Source organism: Cottoperca gobio, chromosome 7 (genome assembly GCF_900634415.1).
Source record: "Cottoperca gobio chromosome 7, fCotGob3.1, whole genome shotgun sequence".
NCBI lineage: Eukaryota > Metazoa > Chordata > Actinopteri > Perciformes > Bovichtidae > Cottoperca > Cottoperca gobio.
The window spans coordinates 4,639,531-4,664,357 of NC_041361.1; the positions used below are offsets into that span (position 1 = coordinate 4,639,531).

At 39.7% G+C, this 24,827-nt stretch overlaps 3 protein-coding genes across 3 annotated transcripts in view; 2 read left to right on the forward strand and 1 right to left on the reverse strand.

Moving 5' to 3' along the window:
- Positions 1 to 14,111, forward strand: LOC115010708 (glutaminase liver isoform, mitochondrial-like). The gene is made up of 18 exons (XM_029435442.1): positions 1 to 364; positions 1,881 to 1,968; positions 4,667 to 4,788; positions 7,172 to 7,301; positions 7,377 to 7,456; positions 7,586 to 7,749; positions 8,229 to 8,287; positions 9,792 to 9,824; positions 9,920 to 9,978; positions 10,065 to 10,131; positions 10,257 to 10,307; positions 10,488 to 10,664; positions 10,787 to 10,918; positions 11,513 to 11,605; positions 11,731 to 11,792; positions 12,547 to 12,623; positions 12,722 to 12,785; positions 12,893 to 14,111. The coding sequence occupies exons 1-18, from the start codon at positions 156 to 158 to the stop codon at positions 13,047 to 13,049; spliced, it is 1,824 nt and encodes a 607-aa protein (XP_029291302.1). The 5' UTR covers positions 1 to 155; the 3' UTR covers positions 13,050 to 14,111.
- Positions 14,112 to 14,494: 383 nt separating this feature from the next.
- On the reverse strand, positions 14,495 to 17,068 carry spryd4 (SPRY domain containing 4). Its single transcript, XM_029435462.1, has 2 exons — positions 16,875 to 17,068; positions 14,495 to 15,380 (listed from the first exon to the last, which is right to left on the reverse strand). Exons 1-2 carry the CDS (start codon positions 17,032 to 17,034, stop codon positions 14,839 to 14,841), a joined length of 702 nt encoding a protein of 233 aa, XP_029291322.1. The 5' UTR covers positions 17,035 to 17,068; the 3' UTR covers positions 14,495 to 14,838.
- A 3,010-nt stretch (positions 17,069 to 20,078) lies between these two features.
- The window catches only part of LOC115010714 (acid-sensing ion channel 1-like), a 40,144-nt gene continuing 35,395 nt past the window's right edge, over positions 20,079 to 24,827 (forward strand). Inside the window, 2 exon segments of the mRNA XM_029435453.1 lie at positions 20,079 to 20,368; positions 20,370 to 20,593. Coding sequence (XP_029291313.1) covers positions 20,231 to 20,368; positions 20,370 to 20,593 — 362 coding nt within the window. The 5' untranslated portion in view covers positions 20,079 to 20,230.

Sequence of the window (24,827 nt, forward strand, 5' to 3'; positions counted from 1 at the left end):
AGTCACAGCCTGTACTTGAGCAAGTGTGTAAGACAGCAGCTGCTATTAAAGCGAAGGACCAAGGAGCATTGGTCAGAAATATCTCTCTAGATCAGCTACCGGGAAGAGGAAAAAAAAATCTGAATTATTCAATATTAAGCCCTACTTATCACACAATGCACTGCCTGAAAGGTCTGAGGACAGCTAACCCGGGAATCTTGCAGCTATTTAAAAATGCAGGGATTTCCAGCAGAGTTGGAGCTGACAACATTGTTTTGTCCAGGACGCAGCAACCTGTTCCTCTCCCCTGCTGGGCCGCAGCATCACCCCACACCCACAGAGCCTTTCACCAGAAGGGCCCTGATGCAGACCCAGGACACCCCAAGTAGGTCCCAGTAGGCTGTGTCTAAACGAATAAATCACCATTAACTAGCCAAAATATTGTTCATAATTTCCCACATTATTGCCACATAGTATTATATAATAATGACAAGTAGAGTAAAGAACATGATATGACTTTTTGTTTATATTTGTTTCTGTTCTTGAAGATGTGGTATGAATGTAAAGAGCTATCCATCCCATTTTGATTTAGTGGTTGAGTACTAAGTGATTTTCTTTTTCAATTATGTAACATTTAATTATTAGAGCTATCATATCTGTTAGCCAGGCTTCGAGTTGGTGTTGGTTGTGAAATTAATTAAGTGTTAATGGATGTGTGATGTATGATCTGTTATTGGAGTAACTACTGTTTGAATAGCATCCTATCTACCATATCAACACACTTTTTATTTAATATGTTGTGAGAAATAAGCTTACCTGTATTCACTTTCTTGCTAGAGATGAGATTGATACTAACTTAACTCGTTTCTAAACATGAAGTCAGAAGATAGTTAGCTTAGCTTAGCAACGATGCGAAAACAGCTAGCATGGCTCTGTGAAATGGTAAAAATAAATACATTTAAAAAAGCAAAACAAACGCCTACCAGCACCTGTAAAGCTCACTAATTAGAAAGTTATAATAGTTTAATTTAACTAAAATGTAAAAGCAAGGTGGTTTGGGATATGAGGTTTGATATAGCTAGCTATTTATTGTGCAACTTCAGGCTAATGACACGTTAGGAAGTTACTGCGTCCGTTAGGTGCTGCCCAAACTACAAAAGTGTTGTTACTACAATTCAGTTTTTGTAAAAGGTTAAGCAAATTACATTTAACGTGTTAGAGAGCTATACAGGTGCTGGTTGGCGGATTTTATTAAATATTTGGGAAGAGGAAGACTAACTTTTCCGCACTGCTTCCAGTCTTTTTGCTAAGCTAACAGTATATTAGCTCTAGCTAACAGTATATTAGCACTAGCTAACATTACATAACATTAGCTACTTAACTCGGAGACAAGAGAGTGGTATCAATCTTGTCATTTTCTCTTGGTAAGAAAGTAAACAAGCATTTCCTCCCTATCATTAAAATATATTATTCACAGATTGTATGATTAGCATGGTAATTGAGTTACAAGTACACACAACGGATTTGAGTAATTTTGGCATTTGGGTGTTTCATTTAACTATTACTATTATTAACATACAAATCAACTAGTTGAATAATATTTCAAAGTACATGTTTTTATAAGGTATGCTAAATCTACAAGTAAAGAAGCCTAAGATAGCATACTATATATACTGAATAAAATAATATATTTTTGTATGATTGCATACATATACAGTCATGGCATTGATCTCTAAAAAAAAGACTATATGTGGATGTTTGCCAGTATTTTCATTACTGGCCATGTTATGTAAATACATTTCGACACGCCGCTCAGGGTTTTGTCTTGAAACATTGGAGCCAGTCCAAATTCAAAGATCACAACATTGCCTACATATTGTGTGTGCTGTTTATGTTGGCAGGAGTAGGTTGATGTCCAGTATGGAAGACCTACTTTTCTACACTATCACTGAAGGCAAAGAGTCGATCCCCCTGTCCCATTTCATCTCTGTGAGTCAACAACACACACACACACACACACACACACACACACACACACACACACACACACACACTCACTTCCTCTGTCACGCTATGGCCTGTTTTGACTTTCCATGACATATGTGGCCATACACACAAACGTACTCTGCCCTACAGCAGTATTGTATTTCCGAAAACCACCTATGACTTCGGTTAAATCAACCTTGGGGAGTGATATAGGAGCCCACAACAGGAATCCAGAGTATCTCCAGCTGAATGCAGGGTCAAGTTTAAAAGGTGTTTAGGGAGTTTTGTAATAGGACTAATTATAGGTGGTGTGACACTGAGGTAATCGCCATCAGAGGACAACATGCATTTTTCACATTGAAGTGTTTATATTTGGGTGTTAATTACAATAATATCTTACAATTTTAAGGTTGTACCAGCAGATGTGATGGAAACCTCATTAGATAAATGATGAATAAAAAAGAGCTTACTTAAGGCTCTTCCACTGGACAAAAGAAACACTAACATCCACTAACATCTGGCTTTTGTCTTCAATGGGAAAGATTATAGCAGGCATTCATTTCAGAGGAAATTACTCTGCAGTTGTCACAGTTATTTATTGGGTCCAGCTCGGCTTGGCAGTAATGGAAATATTTTCTCTGCTTTTCAGGCACGATGCTATGTAAAGCGCGTTGATAATAAAATCAACAGGGATCTGAACAATTAGTTGTATTTATTAACATACAAAACATATAATTAATTCAAAAAGTCTTTCTACAGTTCCAACAGTCACTAACTCAGGTTTGAGAGTTTGTTAGAGAAAATAAATAAGTAACCACCTTAACAGTTTCAATGTTTATTAAATCTACTTCCTGTGCCGACAAACACTAGGTAAACTAAATTAAAGGCATACTTGTCTACTGGCGATGGGAAAAGAGTTGCTTGTTTCCCCATGTTTAAAAAAACCTACATGTACACGCGAATTGTGGTGGAAAAATGATATTGGTGACTAAGTTATATTGTAAGGCACAGATGACCCTGTACACACATATCAGTGAAGAGATATCACGCTTCTGTGAACCTGTGCCACAGTTTATTCTTTCAGAGTCCTGTATCTTACACATTTTAGAAGATGTACAGCACATAGGCTGTGTGGTGTTTTTGTGCTCTCTGATAACTAACCAGCTATTTCACACCCTCATTTAGTTTCATGTAGCGTGACCTTTTAGACACATTAAAAAAGGCAGACATGGACATCTGGTGACCTGGGTGTTATGGCAACCCAGGAATTTAAAAATGGAACATGCATTTAGGACTAGAGAGGTGTGTCAACACGAGTGACTTGTTGTCGTGCCACGGATGACTGGATGTGTTTGTAAAGGTGGCAGGGTAAGGACATAAAATGGTCAAAGTGTTACTCAGTATCAATGCGTGGAGAAAACTGCAAAAACATTCATCCTTACAAGTCGCTTAGACTCATAGTAAGCCTACAAGTATGTTTCTTGTTAAAAAATTAAAGCCAGTGTTAGGGTTTGTTCATTACAGTTTCTCTTGTTGTAGAAAAGGCAACATAGGATTGGAAATCGCTGCACTAATATCGAGAGAAGGACTCTGAATAACAGAAAGTGAGGTAGCTGAATTATTTTTTCACCATTAACACATTTGCACGAAAAAGAAAAACAGCTGTTGAATTCAGTGAGCTTGGATAATAAAATGTAAAAGACATTAAAAGTATATGTTTTGTGTTGTATTAATATAAATAGCAGCCTGATGAACTATATTGGAACATTTAACTGATGATTAATTATTGTCTTGATTAATCGATTTGTTGATTGGTCTATAAAACATCAGAAATTAGTGAAGGAAAAGGTTAATCTCAAGTTTACTTGTTTAAATTGCTTATTCTGTCTGACCAACAGTCTTTCATGTTTATTATCATAGAAGGCTAAGCAAATATTCACATCAGCCAGTTAGGCTATGACCAATGAATTTGCATCGTGTTGGTTTATAAAAAGGACTTGAACTTTAAGTCGATGGACTAATCAATTAATCGACTATTGTATTCAGCTCTACGTGACAATTTGTATTAACAGTTTATATAAATTATGTACAGATTCAGGCATATGGGGTCCTTAAATATTTCATCAGATAAGATACCAGGTAGGCCTAAAAAAACCCTATATCATGCTAGCCGAGCGATCGCTCACAAGGCCTATCTGTATGTTTTATGTGGGGTTTACAAAAACTGCTTACAAACCTAAACGGAAAACTCTAAAATAAGCGCACCAAAAACTATGAGCACTGAAGCCAAGAATAACTCCCGGACATGTAATAACAGCAACAGCGAGCTTGCAGCCACGTGCTTGTTGGTACGTTTGCTCACTGAATCAGTCATCAGATGAGATAACTCTGGAGTCTCTCTGGTCTAGAGGGTCGTGCACATGGTGTCCCCAAAATAGATGCACATGGTTCCTACAGTGCCTGTCAGCTTGACGTGTGACTTCAGACCACGTTTGTATTTCATCATTAATCCCAGGTGGGCTCCCCTGAGCCTTTTGAAGTCCATTAACTATATCCATCTACACATGTTTGATATCCTGTTAATCGACATTACATAAACACTGCTGTGCATGACCCAAAGTGTTTTATAAAGTCTGTCATCTATGTCTGCCCTCTTTTTATCCCTTTTAACTCAAACCCACCTCATGTACCTCTTCTCCAGGCTTTGAGAAAAACAGGTTTGTTGACGTCTGACCCTCGCCTGCGGGACTGTGTTCGTCAGATGCGACAATCCTCACGTGACTCCATCGGGCCGGTCATGATGGACAAGAAGCTCTTTAGAAGGTGAGGAAAGCTTTGCTTATTTATGGAGACAGAGTTATGCACACAGAGCACCCTCTGTATCTGTTTAAATAAACACTCGGTTTCTACTTTCTGCACTCGGATTCACTGCAGCACAACAATTTTTTACATAATTTTAATTCTAACGTATGTAAAAGATTTCTTCTTGCTTAGAAATTGCATATTCAAATCAGTTTGTGACACGGTTAGGTTATGGGTGGTTCCTTGTTTGTGGTTAAAGGATCAGTTTGTTAGATTTAGTGGCACATAGTGATGATGTTAAAGATTGCAACCAACTGAATACACCTCCGCTCACCCCTCCCTTTCCAAGCCTGTAGAGAAGAAACATGAAAGGCACTCTCTAGAGCCAATGTGTGGTTTGTCCGCTCTGGGCTACTGTAGAAACATGGCAGTGCAACATGGCGGACTCATGGTTGTATAAAGAGAACTGGATACAGTGTTGGAGGCGGGGGCCCCGTTCTCTCCTATGAAAGTTGCTTGAAGCCGAAAGTACAAAAGCGTTTCCTTTAACGCCGGATCCCAGCTGCTCGGTCTCAGCCTCATTCACATGAGGGGGTTGTACGGATTAGTGTATTGTACTACTTTTGTGACCCACTGATTTACATACGTCTATTTCCCAATGTAAGTCTATGGGAGAAAGTATTTTTAGGGCCCTATGGCATCACGTGACAGGACACTGAAGTTGTAATTTCACGGTTTGGCCACTTTATTAATTTGGCTACAAAGCGTAAAGCTGTTCCTGGGGGCTTGGACTAACGCTGTGGAAGAGGATCCGCTCCCTATTTAGATATGAAGGGCTCATACTAAGCTAACGAAAACACAACGGTTCTTGGTTTCAGGTGATTATTCAATAATAATGTAGTTTTTTAATATTCTCTTCCATTTCTGCCACAAAATCCCCCTAAATCCTACACACTGGTCCTTTAAGTACAAGAGTAACAGGAGGAGTAATCTGTGGTCAGCGCTATTTGAGTCCAAGAGACTGACAGAGACAGGCGTTTTACGACTGACAGCTGCTACTAACCGAATTCTCATACACACAAGGCAGCCAAAGCAGTGGCAGGAAGAAGACAGAGGGGTCTCTGGGGCTGGTTGAGCCTCATACTGTGGCAATTTCATTAGATCTGTAAGTTCAATGTAGTCTGCCGGCCAAATGGTATCAATTGTAAGTGTACTTCACTCAATCTCATCCTTTGGCCTGGAACAGCAGAGGGTAACGCAGTCTAGTAGTCTTCGTCGAACCTAATTAGCCGTGTCTTTCTTTCTTTGCTTGGTTTCTTTGATTTGTAAGGTTATCCTTTCCTGAGGACGCTAAAGAGCTCACTATAAATATACTACTAGAAATAGAAAGAGCTGTCTCTTCTTATTTCTTTTAGGAAATGACCCATATGAATAATGCAAGCTCTCTCTAGTCTCTTCTCCTGGTGGCCTCACGCAAGCATCGCCTTGGATTAGTGAGGGCTGCAGGTCAGATATTTTAGTTCAGAATGCATGTGCTTTTCCTTGAAAGCATAAAGCATCGCTGACAAATAACAGCGATGAAAATCTATAATAACTATTACACTGTGCTGATATATTCAGGTGTGTTTGTTTACTCATTTAGCTGGGTATTCATTAGTCTGAAGCAGTGAGGAGTGGAGCATTTTAATTAGATAGAAATTGATTGGAGTCTCAGTTATATCAAAAATATTTCAGGGAGAACCAATCTCTGTGAGTCTGTAGTGTTTGAGTCCAAGAAACTAAACTTTTTTTAACAAATGGATTGAATTCCAGAGAAAACAGGGGAAGTGTACGTCAGGAGGCTCATTATACAAAGCCTGGTGTTACTGTTTAACCTTATGACCATAACTCATGTTAATAACTGTTGGCTTACTTACAGAGTTTAGTTTAGCCCAAACGTACTCTTATGAAAGCGTTGGTTCACCCTAATTACACAAGAAATCACTTACCTCCTAGTGGATTCTGCAGATGGCTTTGTTTTTATTTGCAAAGGTTTGAGATATCCATCGCAGATATTTCGATTCAAAGGAGGTGAATGAAATTCATTTTGAGATGCTCATGAAATTACATTTAAGTTGAGACCATCACGCGATGGGATCACACCAGCCGCAACGGCAAATCACGACAGGGGGCATAAAGTGGAATTCATACGCCAATTAAAAATTAAAAATTTCACCTAAATGTCTAAAGTGATGACATTTGTATATCCATAAGGTCAACTTCACATCATAATGTTCTGCAGCAACATCCATATTTGAAGCATTGTCTGCTGTCACGGCTACAACTTTGTGTTCTACTCTGTTCCTCTGATACGCCACAAGCTCGTTGCTTTTGCTGATAATGAGCTTCAGGTGATTGCTTGTAGGTGTTTGGGAAACAACATCATGCTGCTGACGAAGGCTTTCAGAAAAAAGTTCATCATTCCGAACTTTGAAGAGTTGACCCAGCACATTGACCGGATGTATGACAGTGCACAACAGCAGGAGGCAGGACAGGTAAGTTACTAACTCTCATACTGATTCATTGTTCGCTCATTCATAACAGTAACACTCACGTGTGTCTTCATGTAGGTAGCTGATTACATTCCTCAGCTGGCTAAGTTCAGCCCTGATCTCTGGGGTGTATCTCTGTGCACAATCGATGGACAGAGGTACAGTAACATCTTCACTTTAATGCGTGTTTCCATTCTGAAAACCTCCACCGGGTGTATCCCCCTCACTAACACTCCTTCATTTTGTTTTGTTTCCATGCTTCTCCATTACATCCTCATGTCATGCAGACACTCTGTGGGTGACACCAAGGTTCCCTTTTGTCTACAGTCGTGTGTGAAGCCTCTGGAGTACGCCATCGCTGTGCACGAGTTTGGCAGTGAGCATGTTCACCGCTTTGTGGGCAAAGAGCCCAGTGGATTCAAATTCAACAAACTGTCACTAAATGACGAAGGTAAGGGATAAGCGTAATCGAAACATTCGCACCAGTTAGCCTCTCTACTCAAGAACAATAATAGTGCACATATGATACTAGTTTTGTTATATTTTCCCTTATTATGTTATTTGAGAAATCTTATCAACTGAGTTCATCAGAAATCTGAAATCTGAGTTCATCAGTAGTTTCATTAGACTTTGGTTGTTGGTTGGTTGGCAGAGCAAAGATAGTGAAAGAACAACCCCTCATTTTACTGGAAACAACGTTGTCCAGATGACTTTTAGCCCAAACGTAAACCTTTTTATCGCATCACCTTTTGTAGCGATTTGCCATTTCACACGCCCCTCTGAAGCAAACAGAATTGTACTTTATGTGCTGAGTGTATTAGCTGATGTTACTCTAAATCCCCCTGACAAATATCACCTCTAATCTCACCAGTTTATAGCTCCTGTGGTTAGGGGCAAATAAGTGATAACATGCTCTCGTTTCTTGTGCAGATAAACCACACAACCCGATGGTGAACGCCGGAGCTATCGTCATCAGTTCTTTAATTAAGGTAAAATCAAAAGGCTCGTCAGCAATGAAGACATTGATATGATAGTAGATGCAGAGGTTTTCATTTTAGAATATTCACACACAACGTACTATATCTCTGGTTGTATTCTGCCCAAAGAAAGGCTCTCAGACTTCAGGCCTTCAAAATTAATATATATTTTTTTAAATCACTGCCCTCAGCTACATCCTAAGTAGAAGCAGGAAGTTGTGCAAAACAAAACAAACATACAGGAACCAATTTCACCAAATTTGCAAAATGAAAGCTGCAATGTGCAACATGAGATTTTTCCCTTTTGTGTTTATTTTGACACATTTCACTAATACAAACACACTTTAGTACTTAGAATTCATGCATGAACATGTGAGAGCCCTGAGGCACTCACAAATGTATTAGTAATTCGCTAACAAACATCATTGTGACACTTTCTGTGTGAAAGAAATGTTTTCAAATCATTGCTTTTTGGGCTGTGAAACATAAACTATCTGGTTCTGAAAATGATATTATATATTTATTAGGGTTTTGAAAGCCTAAACGATTGCGTCATGACTGAGTTCAAGCTCCATGAGAAGCCACAGAAAGCTACACTTCTAAAAGCTGCAGCCGCAGTGACGTTGTACTATCTAATCACTCATCTAATGGCCGGTCAGTTTGTTGCCTGTAACACCTGGACTATGGTCAGCATCATCTGACTGACCAGCCGTCACACTTATCTGTGAGCTTTGGCCTTATTGTAAGACACGTAGAGGTGGAGCTAAGCCATATATGGTTGTCTATTTTCTTCTGTGGAGTTTTCCTGATATTTCCCAGCTGACTGATAAGATATTCTGGGTCAGGTTCAGCAGCGAGGGAGGGACAATGTGTGTGGGCCTGACAGCAGGGGCGTGTGTGTGCTTCTGACCAATTACAGCCTCCAGGAGAGAAGGTGTGTTAGCCAACCTTGCTTATGTGTGTGTGGAGGGGAACAATATTGTTTGTTTGCATGTCATTTATAAACATACTGCAGGGGATATACATTTAAAAGCTTTATCCCAGTGGGAAAAGCTGTACCTGCACAAGTTTAACTGCCACAAATGTATATGTTTAGTTCAAAAACGACTTGTCAGAGCACCAGAGAGCAACGACCTGGAAAGAAATACGATCAACTCCTTCATTAGCCATGAGGTTTAGCCTCAAGTCGTGCCTTCAACTCACAGTAATATTTGATATCATCCTTAACCTTTATAGGTGGAGTCATTAAATATGAATGTGCCTACGGTCCCATTTGTTAACTTTACAACTTGGTAATGATCCCTTACTGGTCCGTGAAATTCAAGCAGAGCCATAAACAGCCCCCATGCCGTAATGTGCACATTGCCACATGGAATGAGAAGCACGAAGACGTGACTCAAAACTATGCTTTGTCATCAAAGTACTCAAACACTGCCATCTATAGGGATTCACTGACTGTTGGCGTACTTAAAAGTGGCATCAGAAAGTGATTTTTTTTTCCTCCCTCTGTTGACAGCCTCATTCAAATAAGGCAGAGAGGTTCGACTATGTGAGTAAATGCTTTTCATTTTCAAACTTTTTCTTGATTCCACATTTTTGTTCGGTCTTCCTACTGACCCACGTGTAAGTATGATGTCCTTGCAGGTGATGGAGTTCTTGAAAAGCTTGGCTGGTACAGAGTATGTGGGCTTCAGCAATGCAACGTGAGTACTGTGCTTCAGGAAATGCAACCTCATTGGCCTCTGTCACGTGAAATGCCACCTTCTAAATACCTGTTATCCTCTTGCAGTTTCCAGTCGGAGAGGGAGACCGGTGATAGGAATTATGCAATTGGTTATTACCTCAAAGAGAAAAAAGTGAGTTTTTTGGGGGGGGAATTTAATATTTGACTGCAATGACTTCAGCTGTTTGTTCAGTGCTCAGGTTCTTAGAAGAAATGAATGTCCTCAGTATGTGCTGACTCTGATTTGAACCCTTGCAGTGCTTTCCTGACAATGCAGATATGATGGCAGCACTTGACTTCTACTTTCAGGTAAACGACATTGTAGTACTCTGGATAGAAATTTTTAAGGAAATGTTTGTCATTTTGGGAAATAAGTGTATTGAGAGTTTCTAAGTTAAGCTAACCAGCTGTGATTCTTTGGTATCTTCACTCTCTGCAATAAATTGTATTTCCAAAAATGTCAAACTATTCCTTTAACTGTTTTCCCAGTTGTGCTCCATTGAGGTGTCCTGTGAGTCAGGAAGTGTCATGGCGGCCACACTAGCCAACGGGGGCATTTGTCCAATCACAGGTGAGCGTGTGCTGAGTGCTGAAGCCGTCCGCAACACCCTGAGCCTCATGCATTCCTGCGGCATGTACGACTTCTCCGGACAGTTTGCCTTCCATGTGAGTCGTCTGGAAATTAAGGATCTGTACGAAAGCATTGTTGCTCTTGTTGCTCCCAGTGGTAGCATATCCTGAGATGTTGAATCCAGGTTGACCTTATTTGTTTGCTCCTCTTTTTTCAGGTGGGCTTGCCTGCTAAATCTGGCGTTTCAGGTGCTGTTCTGCTGGTTGTCCCCAACGTCATGGGTATGATGTGTTGGTCTCCACCTTTAGATCGGCTCGGAAACAGTGTTCGTGGCATTCACTTCTGTCAGGTATGCAGGCGCTGTCACTGTTTTATTGATTTGTCTTTATCTTATTTGTCTGCTTGGTTCAAATATTCCATCTTTTTTTTTGTTTTGTCAGTGTGACATAGTACCAACAAATTAGACGGACAAAGGTGTAATGAAATATACAGACATTTAACCCTGGACATATGAAACAGACATAATGTGTTGAATATGATACAGATTTTGTTTGTGTTTGGAAGTATTGTTAGTGTTTGTGTGCATGTGTGTAAGTGTGTCATATATTTATATATCAATAACTGTGACCAGAGGAATGTGCAGGTATGTGCGAGGAGGATAGAGAAATATATAAATAAATGAATAAATAAATGGTGATAATAATAATAAGTAAGTTCAATAACTACATAAATAATAATACATATAATTAATAATAATAATACATATAATTAATAATAATAATAGTAATAATAATAATAATAATAATTAAGAAACTAAATTAAAATAGTAAAGTAAAAATAGATAAGTAAATTAATCAATTAATGGTAAGGTGTTCAGTGTAGCCGGATAAGCGTATAACATATTGGGCTTCTGTCAAACAGTAATCAACCCTTGATTCACTAGGAGCTGTTATCTCATTACAACTTCCACAATTACGACAACCTGAGACACTTCACCAAGAAACACGACCCCAGGAGAAGATCAGATGAAGATCCAGTAAGTTCTGTGTAACAAGTGTAGAGGCTGCAATTCTCATTCAGGCTAGAAAGAAACATAAATCTATAAAATGTTTAAGAAACCGTCCACTATCATAGAGTGATGTTTGCCTTTTGATCCATTAGAACAAGTCAGTGGTAAACCTGATGTTTGCAGCCTACAGTGGTGACCTCACTGCTCTCAGGAGGTGAGTACAATCACAATCATTGCCTTTCTATTTTCATCACAAAGCTCCGTCACCAGACTAATACACAATAGTCGGATGATGTAATCTTAAAGGAAGAGTTTGACAAATTGCAAATGTCCCCTCTGTGGGACTCATAAAGTATTATCTTATGTTGACATTGATATACTTATTCACTTTCTTGCCGAGAGTTAGATAAGAAGATCAATATCACTTTCATATCTGACTGTTAAATATGAAGCTGGAGTCGGAGAATGAAGACTGAAAGCAGCGAGGAAACGGCTCGCTGGGATCCGTCCAAAAGTTCAAACTAGATCTATTACATCTCCTTTGTTTAATCTGTACAATTGTGGGGTTTTTTGACAGGGGGTTAGTCCAGCACATAAACTCCCATAAACTTAATACACTTAATTAAACAAACTATATATAGTATGTTAATTATTGAGCTTTACAAGTGGTGGTAGGCAGTTTGTGTTGCCCTTGGACCGAGCCAGGCTCGCTGTTTCCCCCTCATTCCAGTCTTTACACTAAGCTAGTTGCCTTATATTTACCATACAGACATGGTCATTGTTGGCAAGAAAGCAAATATTCACCAAAATGTTGATCTATTAATTTAAAAGTTCACTCACTGCTTTTCCAAACATGTCTTCTTTCATATTACCATGTTCTTTACTCGTGTAATTGTAGGGCTAAAATGAGTTCGCCATCACTTGTCCACATGTGCTTCCTCTCCTCTGTTCCTCTGTTATCCCTCCAGGTTTGCTCTTTCAGCTTTGAACATGGAGCAGAGAGACTACGACTCTCGCACAGCGCTCCACATTGCTGCTGCAGAAGGTGACACTTCATTTTTTTGTTAATTAATCAATCCTTCAATAACCTCCGCTTTGATATTGAAATATGGTGTTATGGGGATGCTCACTTTTGTCTTTCAGGTCATGCGGAAGCTGTTGTCTTCCTAACTGAAGTATGTAACGTGAATCCTCACATGAAAGACAGGTAGGGATGTTAAATATAAACTTAATTATCTAAAAGTAGATTAACAAAATGTCCATCACCATCATAACAATCCATCCATCTCCATATTACATTGTGTTATCTATCAGGTGGGGGAACACACCTGTAGATGACGCCTTGCAGTTTGGCCATGATGTTGTTGTTTCAGTCCTGCAAGAGTACCAGCGTGGGTACGCTGACAGCGAAGCACCATGCGACACAGAGGAGCAGAAGACCACGCCAGACACGTTGAAGAGCATCGTTTAAACCAGTGGTTCCAAACCTGGGGTCTGGGCCCCCCATTAGCGTGGCGCCCAAGATTTGTCTGGAGGTTGTCAAAATTAAGTTTGCACATGTACAACTAAAATCCTAATAACATACTTACTGGATCATTTATACAAAAGTCTGTAAACAACACTTATATAGTTATTTCCATACTTAATAAGCCACACCTCTGTGACCTTTCAACCTCTGTGACCAGCACTCTCAATCACTTTCGTCAGGTCCGCTAGTTGGCAGCTCATCCTTGTTTTTCCTGCCGTCAGAGAATCCCTATTTTATGAATGAACAACATTTCTGAGAACCTAAAAAGTGCTGACTCATCAGTATCAAAAAAGAAAGTAAGGCTATATCTCGAGAGCTACCTTAACTTTGCTTTTTATTGACGAACAGGTCAGGTCTCAGCCAGAATGTGTCATCTGTGGCGAGAAGCTGGAGAACATGAAGCCAAGCTAAATGGAAACGACACAAGGGATCATAAGGATTTTGTAATGGAAATGAATCTCTTTTATTATGAGAGGACTGAAAAGACACAGGATGATTGAGAAACCTGATGAATGAATGAGTTTATCTTAAATATAGTAATAAATGTTATATAATATAATTAGATGAAAAGCTTATCAGTGCAGGATTTAGTCTCTTTGTAATGTATCTGTGTGGAGAAAAATACATTAATTTCAGCCATGGCTTGTGTTGCAACACTAATGATCTGTTGTGTTTGGCTTCTGACAGAAAATGACACTGTGATGTAAATATCTAATATCGGTGCCTATTTATTGTTAAAATATTGAAATATATTTTTGCTTCATCAGCATGTCATTAAATCAGGGGATGTTATGCCTCCTGTGTAATAACTTTATAAATATTCCCAAAGCTGCTTCATTAATTAACTCAACAGGAGGTTATTCAGTTTGCGTTCTGTAACACTGGTTTATTGTAGTTTATGCTCGTTCATAGGCCAGTTTATTCACTGCCGATACCTTGTGTTGATTTTCTTTTTGGCTCTTTTTATTTGTCACTTGTGTATCACATAAACATCTGCATATCTCAGGCAGTGTACGCTGGAGTTACTCTTACACAAAATATATAATTCATATATGCAAATGACTGTTGCAAACTAGACACACAGATGCGTTTGAAGGGATGCTTTTTCTTGTTAGTATGTGACAATAATTCTATATTTTACAATTTAATCATCTTAAATGATTGTTTTGAAATCGTGTGTTTAATTTAACTCTGTAAAGCAATGAAATGATTCCTCAACATGACTTAAAGGGACTGTGTGACGGGTTTGGCAGCATCTAGCGTTGCAGATTGCAACCAACTGAAAACATAATTATGTATATTTTATTCAATTTCTGCCAACACCTTTAAGCTTTAGTCTGTCACTGTAAATATGTGTCATCCTGCTGTAAATAAAATGAATGTAAAAGTAGTTTTAGTGACGTTATTTTATTAAACAATGTACAGTATGAACATGAGGCTGGAAAAGGTTTTGTGTTGATTTCAGCTTTGTAACTGTGAGTAATACTAGAGCACATTGTAAAAAAACACAAACACAAAGTAATGTTCCTCTCAAAAATAAACATCCTTTTCTGAGGTAATATATGAGGTACACACAAAAACAGCTTCTGTGATAGGATTGCCTGAGGATGGATAACAGTATGAACTTGCATTATGAAGAGTCATTATTATGACAACGGAAAATTAACCATCACCTGTAATTAATCTTTAAATGATTTGATGATTTCCCACAGACTTCACAGTTCATTCTGCTTCACTTCAGGCCTTCAGGCTCCTCCAGACCAGAGTGTGTGAGCAGCTCTCCGTCCCAAAGTCCGAACGCAGGGCAGAGGGGAGTCTTGAACTGGGCTCTGAAGGTGTGAATGATAGTGGGATTTTTAACGTCCACCAGCCCCAGAAAGCCAGCTTCGTAGTCAAGCAGGATGCCAATGCGGTCTGGCTTGCCCACCAGTGTCACAGGAATTATCTTATTGCTGGTCATAGCAAACCATTTGCGCTGAGCATAGCCAAACACCCAGGAGGAGCCGCTGGTGCCCACACAGTCCTCTCTGGACATCAGCTCCTCGGCCACACCCACACGAAACTCTTGGGACTTTTTGACTGTCACCTCGAAGTAGTGCCGTCCGCTGCTAATCTTCTCATCACCAAACACGACAGCCCAGTCTCGGAAACGCTCTGGGTTGTGTGGCACATGGCTGGGGTCCAGACCCAGCATGCGGTAGATGACGCCTGTGTCTTTCTTGAAGAGGTCCAGACTGCTGTGAGCAGTTTGCTCATCAAGCTTGAACTGAAGATCTACAGAAAATAAGAAAAAAGTTTTTCATGAGGATTGTTAGCTTGATATTTGATAATGGAAGCCTCATTGATGTCTCCATCCGCACCACAATAAGGTTTTATACTAGTGTGTCTCTGTGTCTTTGAAAGGGATTTTTTTTAAAAGGACAGATGAGGGATTATACATGCAACAAAGGTCACCGCCTGGTGACATTGAGCTGGCAAACAATTCGGCTATCAAGGCACTCCATGAATAGAAGATCTTTTTAAGTTGCTTACTCACACGTGTTAGCGTTTCAGATAAAAATCTAAATGACACTCATTGAGCCACTATCTTGTAAAATATATTAGGTACATTATGTACTTAGAGGTCACTGGTCATTTTTGGCAAGTGGTGGTAAAGCCCCACCTGCTGGAAACAGAAAGAAGTGTGGTTTTAAAGGTACTAAGTAATTTGGAAATTATTAATTAATCCTGGATTAATGCCGGACATAAAAAATCCTTGGTTGCTTTTATTATTTATCATTATTCTACAATTTAAAGTTAGTGGCAGAATAGAATATATTTAAAACGGTGTTTGTCTAGGCGCCAGAAAACCAAGCGTTAGGGTGTGGGAAAACAACAATGCGCATGCGCGCAGTTGATTACCCGTTGCCCTTCTGCATTTTGATTGGCTGTCGTCATTGGCTCGCAGATGGCAGAAGTTCGAACTAGATTAAAAGAAGCGTTAGTAACTGCCGCGTGATATTGTTATAAACCAAACCTCTGGTAAAAATAATCAGATTTAACGTGGAGTGGTTCTCTAGGAACAAAATGGCTAACTGTTAGCTTAGCGTTAACTGCTAGCTTGTCAGAGGACACGACTTGTTGGCTTCCCGTGTGTTCGGAGGAGACGGTAACATTACCTGGTCAGAAACAGACTTTCAAGATCTCACACATCTTCCTGAGAAGATTACCAAATATAAAAGCAGCAGGAAAATACAGTAAAACAAATGTAGCTACACATGGACAGCGCAGAAGGATTGGAGGAGAACAGGTATGTGCTTTGTCAGATTATCACCTGTGTTAAATAGCGCAGAAAGGTCAAATAGTGTAATTTTCTAGTTTTTTTTCTGTCTAAATCAGTTGTTGCCTCACCCTTTTTCAACTTGAATAACGCCACTGTAATGACCTACTTTACTCGTATTTTAGTTTTTAAATGTAGGGTCAGTTTAGAAACATCTGACGGGCTATACATATCCACCCGAGGACATTTGCTGAACGTTTTTTCCGACTTTTCTCAACTCTCGTTTGCTTATTTGTTTTACCAGGAAGAGGTGTTAACAGCTACATTGTTACCATGGATACAGCACATGTACCGAGTGTGTTGTCGTGGCAGGAAGCGCTGATTATAACAGGAAAGATTTAGAACAATAACAAACCTCAGTCAGTAGCTGCGCCCGACAGGACACTGACCTCTGAGCTGCAACTCAGAAGCTAACAACTCTATTTAACTTTTACAAAACATTCACTCACTATTCCCTGTCGAGGTGGAAATGTAGCATCTCCTCGCTGGCAGGCTGACAGCCCACCTGTTTGTGACTGAAAGAGAGGGGACAGTCTGTCCTGCCAGGCGACAGAGACGGGCTACTTTAACGGGCATCGCCATGTTTTTCACTACTGCTACTACTCGCATGTTTTGTATTGTTCTTTTTCTGGTTATTAAAATGTAGCAGCAGCGCGTCCTGTCCCCCCCCTGCAGGCCTGGAGAGGAACATCCAGACCAATGAGACAAATCAGCACCAAGGACAGCAGACTTAACTTCTCATTAAACCCCACCGACCCACATCCAAACACTGCTCAAATCCATACAATTTATCGGAAATCTTATTATAGATACCAAATATATAATATGAGGACACGGTGACCTGAAATCTTTTACCTGCCACAGCCAACATTTATCCTATTTGGCAGGTGGCAGGCTAATTTAATTCACTGGGTCATGATTATGGACTTTTGTTGTTGTCTCTGTTGTTCTGTGTTTTAATTGTGTCTACATTATGTGTATTGTGCTGTACCAGAAATTTCTCAACATAATGCTGGACATTACAGTTTTCTAAAATCTAAAGTTACAAAGATGCTAGATACATCCGACTATATTTTGGTAAGCAGTGTAAACATTAGGGCTGCAACAAATGTATTAATCTGCTGATTTCCGTATGGTCTGCAACCCTTATCGGATATGATTAGTATATTATACGGACCTGTAAAAGAATACTTGAATACTCACCATATGTAAATGTTTATCTGTAGAGCGTAAACTTTCTCCAGGTTGCTGAAAACCCCAATATTCCCAGAAGAAATACTGACCTCAGTGATTTAATACAAAAAACCTCTAAAGTAGAATTACGAGTGATTTTGGCATTTGGCTGTAAACAAAAAGCAGTGCCAGCTTCAAAGGATGAGACTGTTGAATACTTACAACAAAAAGTATCTTTTGGTCTCTGCAATATTATAGCAACTGTTTGGTACAGCAGTGTTGGAGGATGTTTTCAGATCATTTACTTAAGTACAAATACAGAACTTGAGTTACAATCACATGTCCTAAACCATACACCTTTGGGAAAGGTTTTCAAATTGAACGTATCTGCATTTGTGATAGCTGTTTATGCTGGATTTAAGATAAGAACTTATTATTTAATGTCATTATTTATTCATGGTCCAATCGTTGGCACATATCATTGTTTTCCTCTGTGGTGCCTGATGATGACTTTGTTCTGGAGAGTAGCTGTTCAGACACCCTCACACTTCTGATAGACGTGCAGGCCCTGGTCGACTCTTCCCATTCAAATCGCTTTGTCTATAAAATTATAGTCTGAATAAAGACAAAAATATATATTTGAATGAATCTTTCCTGATTTTTATTTAATGTTTTGTCTTAATAATAGTAAATGCTTTATCTTTGAGTTGTTCTTACAAAACTTGGTTTCTGGGCTCTCACTGTTTTGACTTTATATACATGTTATGGATCACATTTTAAAGATTTAATTTAGACATTTTATAGACCAAAAAATGTAATAATGAATCAAGAATAAAATCAGATTAATTGATAATAAACGTAATTATCAGCAGAAGTTGTAGTATACATTACAAGATGAGATATAGTTTAACAATGCAATGGTAATGATCAATAACATTAACAAAACGGATAAATTAAAAATCAACTCGAGGAAGCCGAGTAAAGGAGCTCAGTACAGTTTCATGTGTTGTTTGTCACTCAGGGCTGTGACCTGCTCTAAGATACTTAAATATATGGCAATATTTATATTCTGTTTCCAAGGGTAGCTACTGAATTATGTTTTGTGAATGTGTTGAATTCTTGGTATTTGAGCTTTATTTAATGTATTTATACTGTACAGGCTGCAGGAAGTGTTGCTCTCTATCACCTATTGTTGGCATATGTTGACACAGTCTGCTTACTATGAGTTGCCAGATTTGTCTGTAGTCCACCAGTCTCAGTGGCCAGGCAGAGGTCACTCTGTGTGTTTCTGGTTAAAGGGACACTCCATCAGGAGCCCTTTGAAACGGTTGTATAATGTCGTCTGCAAAAAACCTCAGGTTCACTGCCTTTACAGAAAGAGAGACAGAAGCTAGTGGAACAGAGGACGTGACCTGATAACTTTGGTTAAAAGACATTATGCTGCATTAAGGGAAATGTAGGATGAGACCCCTAACTTATGGAAGTGCGATGCTAAATTGCTATACATTTTAATGTCCTACTCAATTTTCTACCTCCTTGGTATTGTCTGTTTAGATCGAAATATAGTATTTGAGTTTATGCCCAGGATTCTTTGGGTTGTTTCTCTTTATAACGTTCTCCCTCTTATGAAAAAATATTGCAGGATGTTTAGTCACACAATGTAAATTATAGTTCTGTCCACCACATGCTGCACTATAAGTCCCTAACGGTGAGTGTGTGTGTGTGTGTGCGCGCGCGTGCGTGTGTGTGTGCACGTGCGTGTGTGTCTCTCTCTCTCTCTCTCTGTTTTTACTCGGGCTGCGGTTTTGTGTAGTGAAGCTGTGAAACTACGGTAACTCACAGGTGAACAGCAGGGCGTCAGTCCACCCGCCTCTCCTCTGCTGTCCACTGCCGCCGCTGCTGCCAGGCAGACACAAACACGAGCAGAGAAAAGCCTCACGACTCACCACCGACCAGAATAACCAACCGTCCTGACTCCCAAACACGTTTTCTGATTCTTGAGTGGAGAACAATCTCCTGACTTGACCTGAAAATCAGCGGATTTAAAAGGACTTGCGTAAAGCGCAGCTACAGAGGAACTCTTAATAAATGAGCTGAAGTGTCAAAAAAAGGATTTCTTTCTCTTTTCGGTCTCCGGGTTTCCTCTTGTTGGCGTGCAGGAATGATGCGTGTTTCACTGAACTGGACCAGCGGATTCCCAGGCTGATGAAACACTTTGTCAACCCCTTTTCTTTGCTTTACTGCAACCCAGTGAGAAACGTGCAACACATCACAGTAGTGCAGTGGTGATGGACCTTCGACATTTTGGTTTTGCAAGCTTTTCATTCACCCTTGTTTTGCATGCCTGCTTTTGTGAAATGCATCACTTCTGCTCGCAATTCCTGATCGTCTGACTTTTTTTTTTTAAAGAGCGGCAGATGCTCATAATGTTTCTCCATCTGTCTGCATGAGGGATGGCGACCAAACTGCGCCAAGTCCAAGAGTGGGTATCTACACGTCCACACCTGTTCGGATGGATAATGACAGTTTATGCCACAGGTGAATGAATACGGCTCAGTTTCTATTAACAGCGAGTGTTTTGAAGCTGCTTTTCTGACTCTGGCATTCAGATCGAGCTTGTTGCTCAGTGATAATGGATCTCAAAGTAGAAACCGAAGAAATGGACACAAATCAACCTCCACCCTTAGAAGTTTTTGCGCACAGCTCCACTCTGCACGGAATCTCTCACATTTTCACATACGAGCGGTTCTGCATCAAACGCTGCCTGTGGGTCGGTGTTTTTCTTGGGGTCTCTGACCTTCTTGCTCTTCGTGTGCGTGGACCGGATCCACTTCTACCTCGAGTACCCGCACGTCACCAAACTGGATGAAGTCACGACCCCGAGCATGACGTTTCCCGCGGTCACCTTCTGCAACCTGAACGCGTTCCGCTTCAGCCGGGTGACGCGCAATGACCTGTACCACGCGGGGGAGCTGCTGGCCCTGCTCAACCAGAGGTAACCAGTATAACTACTTAGAAAGCTGCAAAATGAAGCCCATAATTAATATTGAAAGATGTTGTATTGCATTCTCCTGCTTATTTTTTATTATCTGTATTTTATATTCCCTTAATATCAAATCATTTCCCTTCATAGAAACTTGCCACCATTTTCCCTGTCATTCTAAATACATACATGTGTTTCATATTGCAAATATCAGTGGTGGAATTTAACTAAATACATTTACTCGAGTACTGTACTTAAGAACAAACTTGAGGTAGATGTTCTGTACTTGAATATTTCCATTGCATGCCACTGTATACTTCTCCACTACAGAGGGAAATATACTTTTACTCCACTATCAGATTTATTTGACAGCTATAATTACTTTGCATATTAAGAGTTTGACACACAACCTTCAATGTTCTTGTAAAATACTGTTGCTTATTGAACTATTACTCTAAAATGTTAAAATTAGCTCCATGTCGACCAGCTACAACCGTAAAATGCGACTTAGACGTTACTACAACACTCACAGGGGCCAATTATAGACATTTTGAGTACATTTAGCTAATAATACACACCATTTTTAAGTAATATTTTCCATGCAGGGCTTTTGATCGTAATGGACTATGTTCACAGCGTTGTATTACTACTTGTGTCTTTGATCTGAATATTTCATCCACTGGCAACTGTGTGTCACTCATCAACAAGCTCTAATAGGCTCTACCTTGTTGAGTCATTCAGTGCTTGGAGAGCGGGTTTGTCATGAATTAACTGAGGCATTATAATCAGAGAATGGCAGCCGTCTTGTCGGTGCAGCTGAGGGTTCTGGATACTGGAGCTGGCAACCTCATGTACTGCATGCTCAGGAGGAAAAGACACAGTCTGCTTCCTTTGATTGCAACTTAAATGGCAGATGTTCTGGGTATCTTTGTCAGTTATGCATTGAGATCCTCATGTTTCTGTAACTTCAACAGGGCTCCAGAAAACTCCACTTCTGCTCGTTAAATCCACTGAGCTGTCAAAGATGTTACGTCTCTGGATAGTTTAATTTGATTAAGATCATGGACATGGCTGTCCAAGAGGCAGAGGGGAAGATCTCACAGAACAAAGAGACTGTGACTAATCCTGACTCTAAAAGTTGTTGGATAGACATGTTGCTCTCTGTGTTGTTGTAATATTGTTCCAAATGTCAACAGAGGCAGCGATAATGACACAAATCAGAAAGATGATTTTCTTTTACTACATTTAGTGGCAAGTGTCTGTCATCTGAGTGATCAAAAACTCTGCTCAAATGATGAGAACCTCCGACAGGCTGTCAGTTAAAGAGATCAATGGGGCTCGGCATACAGTGCTGGAGGCCTCTGATGGCTTTGCTTTTATGAGGCTATCCAACCAACTTCTATCCTGAATCTTTAATGAAGATCCCAGACTGAACACTAAAATTAGCTTCTTCTTTTTTTTTGATGCTGGTGTGATCAACACATGCCATCTGGATTTTCTTTTATTAAATGAATACATCCCATAAATTCACATTTCCAGGCAGCGGTTCAGAAGGAAGACTTTTTAAAAGTTGGAGACTAAAGCATAGATATGGCTGAGTTTCCTTCTCCATGTACTCATCTTACCTCTCACACTCTGAAATGGGTTTAGTGCTCATTATCCTGCCTCCCTTGGCAAGGTAGAGAGGCGCTGCAACGGTACACTTAGCTGTTATACCCCCGGCCAAAAATGAAAGTGCGTGTGGCATGAAATCCATTTAAGACTGTTCTCCGCCGACTTCCCATGTTTAAAGTCACTGGTCTGGGAAATGTCTTGTGGCATGATATTTAAGCTGCATACATCCTGAAGTGTCAGCCTTTGCCGATCCCGTCGGCTTCTTCCTTAAGGGATTTTATCTTAAGTGCCTTTTTGGCAGGTTTGTCCATTACACAAACAATAGGGAGGGAGTGCCTCTCCTCAATTAAGTTCTCTTTCAATCAAACAAAAAACCCTTCTCCACCTCTGCCATAATGAGACTTACTTTAATCTTAATGTCACCAAAATAATCTATGAACTAATTTCCAAACCTTAATGAGGCTAGTGTTATTGATTTAATGTTTGAGAGGTTTCAGTTGGTGTTAAATGTCCCTTTGCCTTCATTAACATGGAAAACAAAAGGGTCGCTGAACCTACTTCCAGGTTTTATAAGAGATGTAATAGTGACGCTGCAGTTATACATTATCTTGTTTTAAATAAAAGGGAATCTCGTTCTTATTCATGTAATGCGTAAGAAACACACGGCAGTTATAGTGTCTTAAACAAAAGATCAATAAAAGACTTTATTCATACAAGAGTGGCTCCATTCGTATGAGAACATTTCATTTGAGGCGGTGTTCAGAAAGAAAAAAAAAAACCCCTCCATGCAATTAGCTCTTTGGTGAGTCCATTAAAATGGTGACATTTTTAATAATAGCACAGTGGGAGATCACAGCGAGGGTGCAGGCTGGGGTGCATTTATAGCTATTCTGCTCTCTTTTGATACGAGGCAGCGTGGTCAGATTTCTGTGAGCTCCATTAAATGAAAGGAACTTTCCCAGTGCCACTGATAATGCTGTGTGTGTAGTGTGGGTTGTCTGGCTCCCCGCTCAGTTACTCGCAGGCACTTTATTCTTAATTTAGTAAAAAAACGACTGGACAAAATTAAATATCACAGAAGTGGAACTGAATACCAAGCTATCAATAATACGATGATATCCGGGGCTTAGCTGTTGCCACACAGGAAAACCATTGAGAGCTTATTATTAATGATAAGTATAATAATCTAATCCATTTAAAACAATCACTTCACTGTAATCCAGCCTTTACTGACCAGGAGAAGGAAATCTTATCATCTTAATATTACGAAACATACATGTATATTAAATATGGATATCAAATATCAAAACCTCACAGTTGTTTGGAAAAGATCTCTACTTATACAATCACGACTAACAGTTTCCATGCTAGCTCTGCTAACATGTGACAATGCTAACATGTTTATGTTCAGCAGGTGTTATGTTTACCATTTTAAACAATGTGAAAGTGGTCGATCATCTGATCGGCTCTTCTGATCGGCCTTCATAGAGACCAACGATCAAACTATTTATTACGAATCAGCCGATAACGATATGTGGTCGTCGATGCCGTGTGCCAAACAAAGTGGCAGGTTATCAGCGGTTTTAACACAAAGTACAGCAGAGGTATTTGCTCATGAGCCAAAGTATTGTACAAATACAGTTTCACCAGATTATTGCACTGGAGGAAAACATTTGGGGGATCTCCAAAGTGATTACAGCTCATCCTGAGGGGGACACGACAAACGATCCAATAATGGGGGCATTAGAGGTAGAGTCAAAGCATCATGAACGTAATTAGAAAACATCCTCTGGGAAACACAAATGTCTTTACAAGATCTTGTGGTAATCCATTTAGTAGATGTTGAGATATTTCACGATGAGTAGACGCTTTTACCTGCTGGTGGCGCTACAGGAAAAGCCTGGAGATCATTAAAGTCTCTAGGATTGATCATCAAAGTTTCTTGTCAATCCCAGATACTTCTCAAATAAAACCCGCCTGCTTGCTACCCTGGCTCCAAAATGGTGGAACCAGCTCCCCGTTGATATCACGTCAACAGAAAGTCTTCACACCTTCCGTGGCAGACTGAAAACCCATCTGTTTCGACAGCACCTTAGCCGAGAGGGAAAAATAATAATATTTCTGTATGTTGCACTTACATCGGTTTGGCTTATTTGAAGCTAGTGTTCTGCACTTAAATGATTTCACCTATTTGAAGCTGATGTATGTATGTAATCCGTCACGTTGTCGGTGAGATATTTCTGCCTCACATCATTGGACCAATGCAAAGAATCTCTAATGATACACATATAAATGGCAGGAAAAACCTTTAATGCTGCATGTTCTTATTTAGTATAAGTGGTATATAGTGGGACTCGGATCAAAGTGAAGTGCCTTTATTCATGGGACTATATCTCGTATTAAAAGAAGTGACAAAAAATAATGAGCAGAGACACGTGTAATGCGATTCCCTGATTAAAAAAGACTCTTGAAAAGTCCCTTTCTTCTTGCCGTACCTTTTTAATAATTTAGTCAGACTTGCTTTTAAGTTTCAGAATTCCATATGAAAGTTTAACTAAATGTTCTCATGACCAAAACAATCCAATCAACACAAACACATCTTTTTCTCCAAGTTTGAATCCAGTTGCGTGAG

What these genes read in the sequence shown, in the direction of transcription:
- LOC115010708 (XM_029435442.1), top strand. Translation starts at nt 156, where the DNA reads ATGCACTGCCTGAAAGGTCTGAGGACAGCTAACCCGGGAATCTTGCAG. An exon ending in TCATCAGTTCTTTAATTAAG is followed by an intron (nt 8,288 to 9,791) that starts GTAAAATCAAAA and finishes CTCTGTTGACAG; the next exon opens with CCTCATTCAAATAAGGCAGA. An exon ending in GACCTCACTGCTCTCAGGAG is followed by an intron (nt 11,793 to 12,546) that starts GTGAGTACAATC and finishes TTATCCCTCCAG; the next exon opens with GTTTGCTCTTTCAGCTTTGA.
- spryd4 (XM_029435462.1), bottom strand. Translation starts at nt 17,034, where the DNA reads ATGCGAGTAGTAGCAGTAGTGAAAAACATGGCGATGCCCGTTAAAGTA. An exon ending in TTCCACCTCGACAGGGAATA is followed by an intron (nt 15,381 to 16,874) that starts GTGAGTGAATGT and finishes TATTTTCTGTAG; the next exon opens with ATCTTCAGTTCAAGCTTGAT.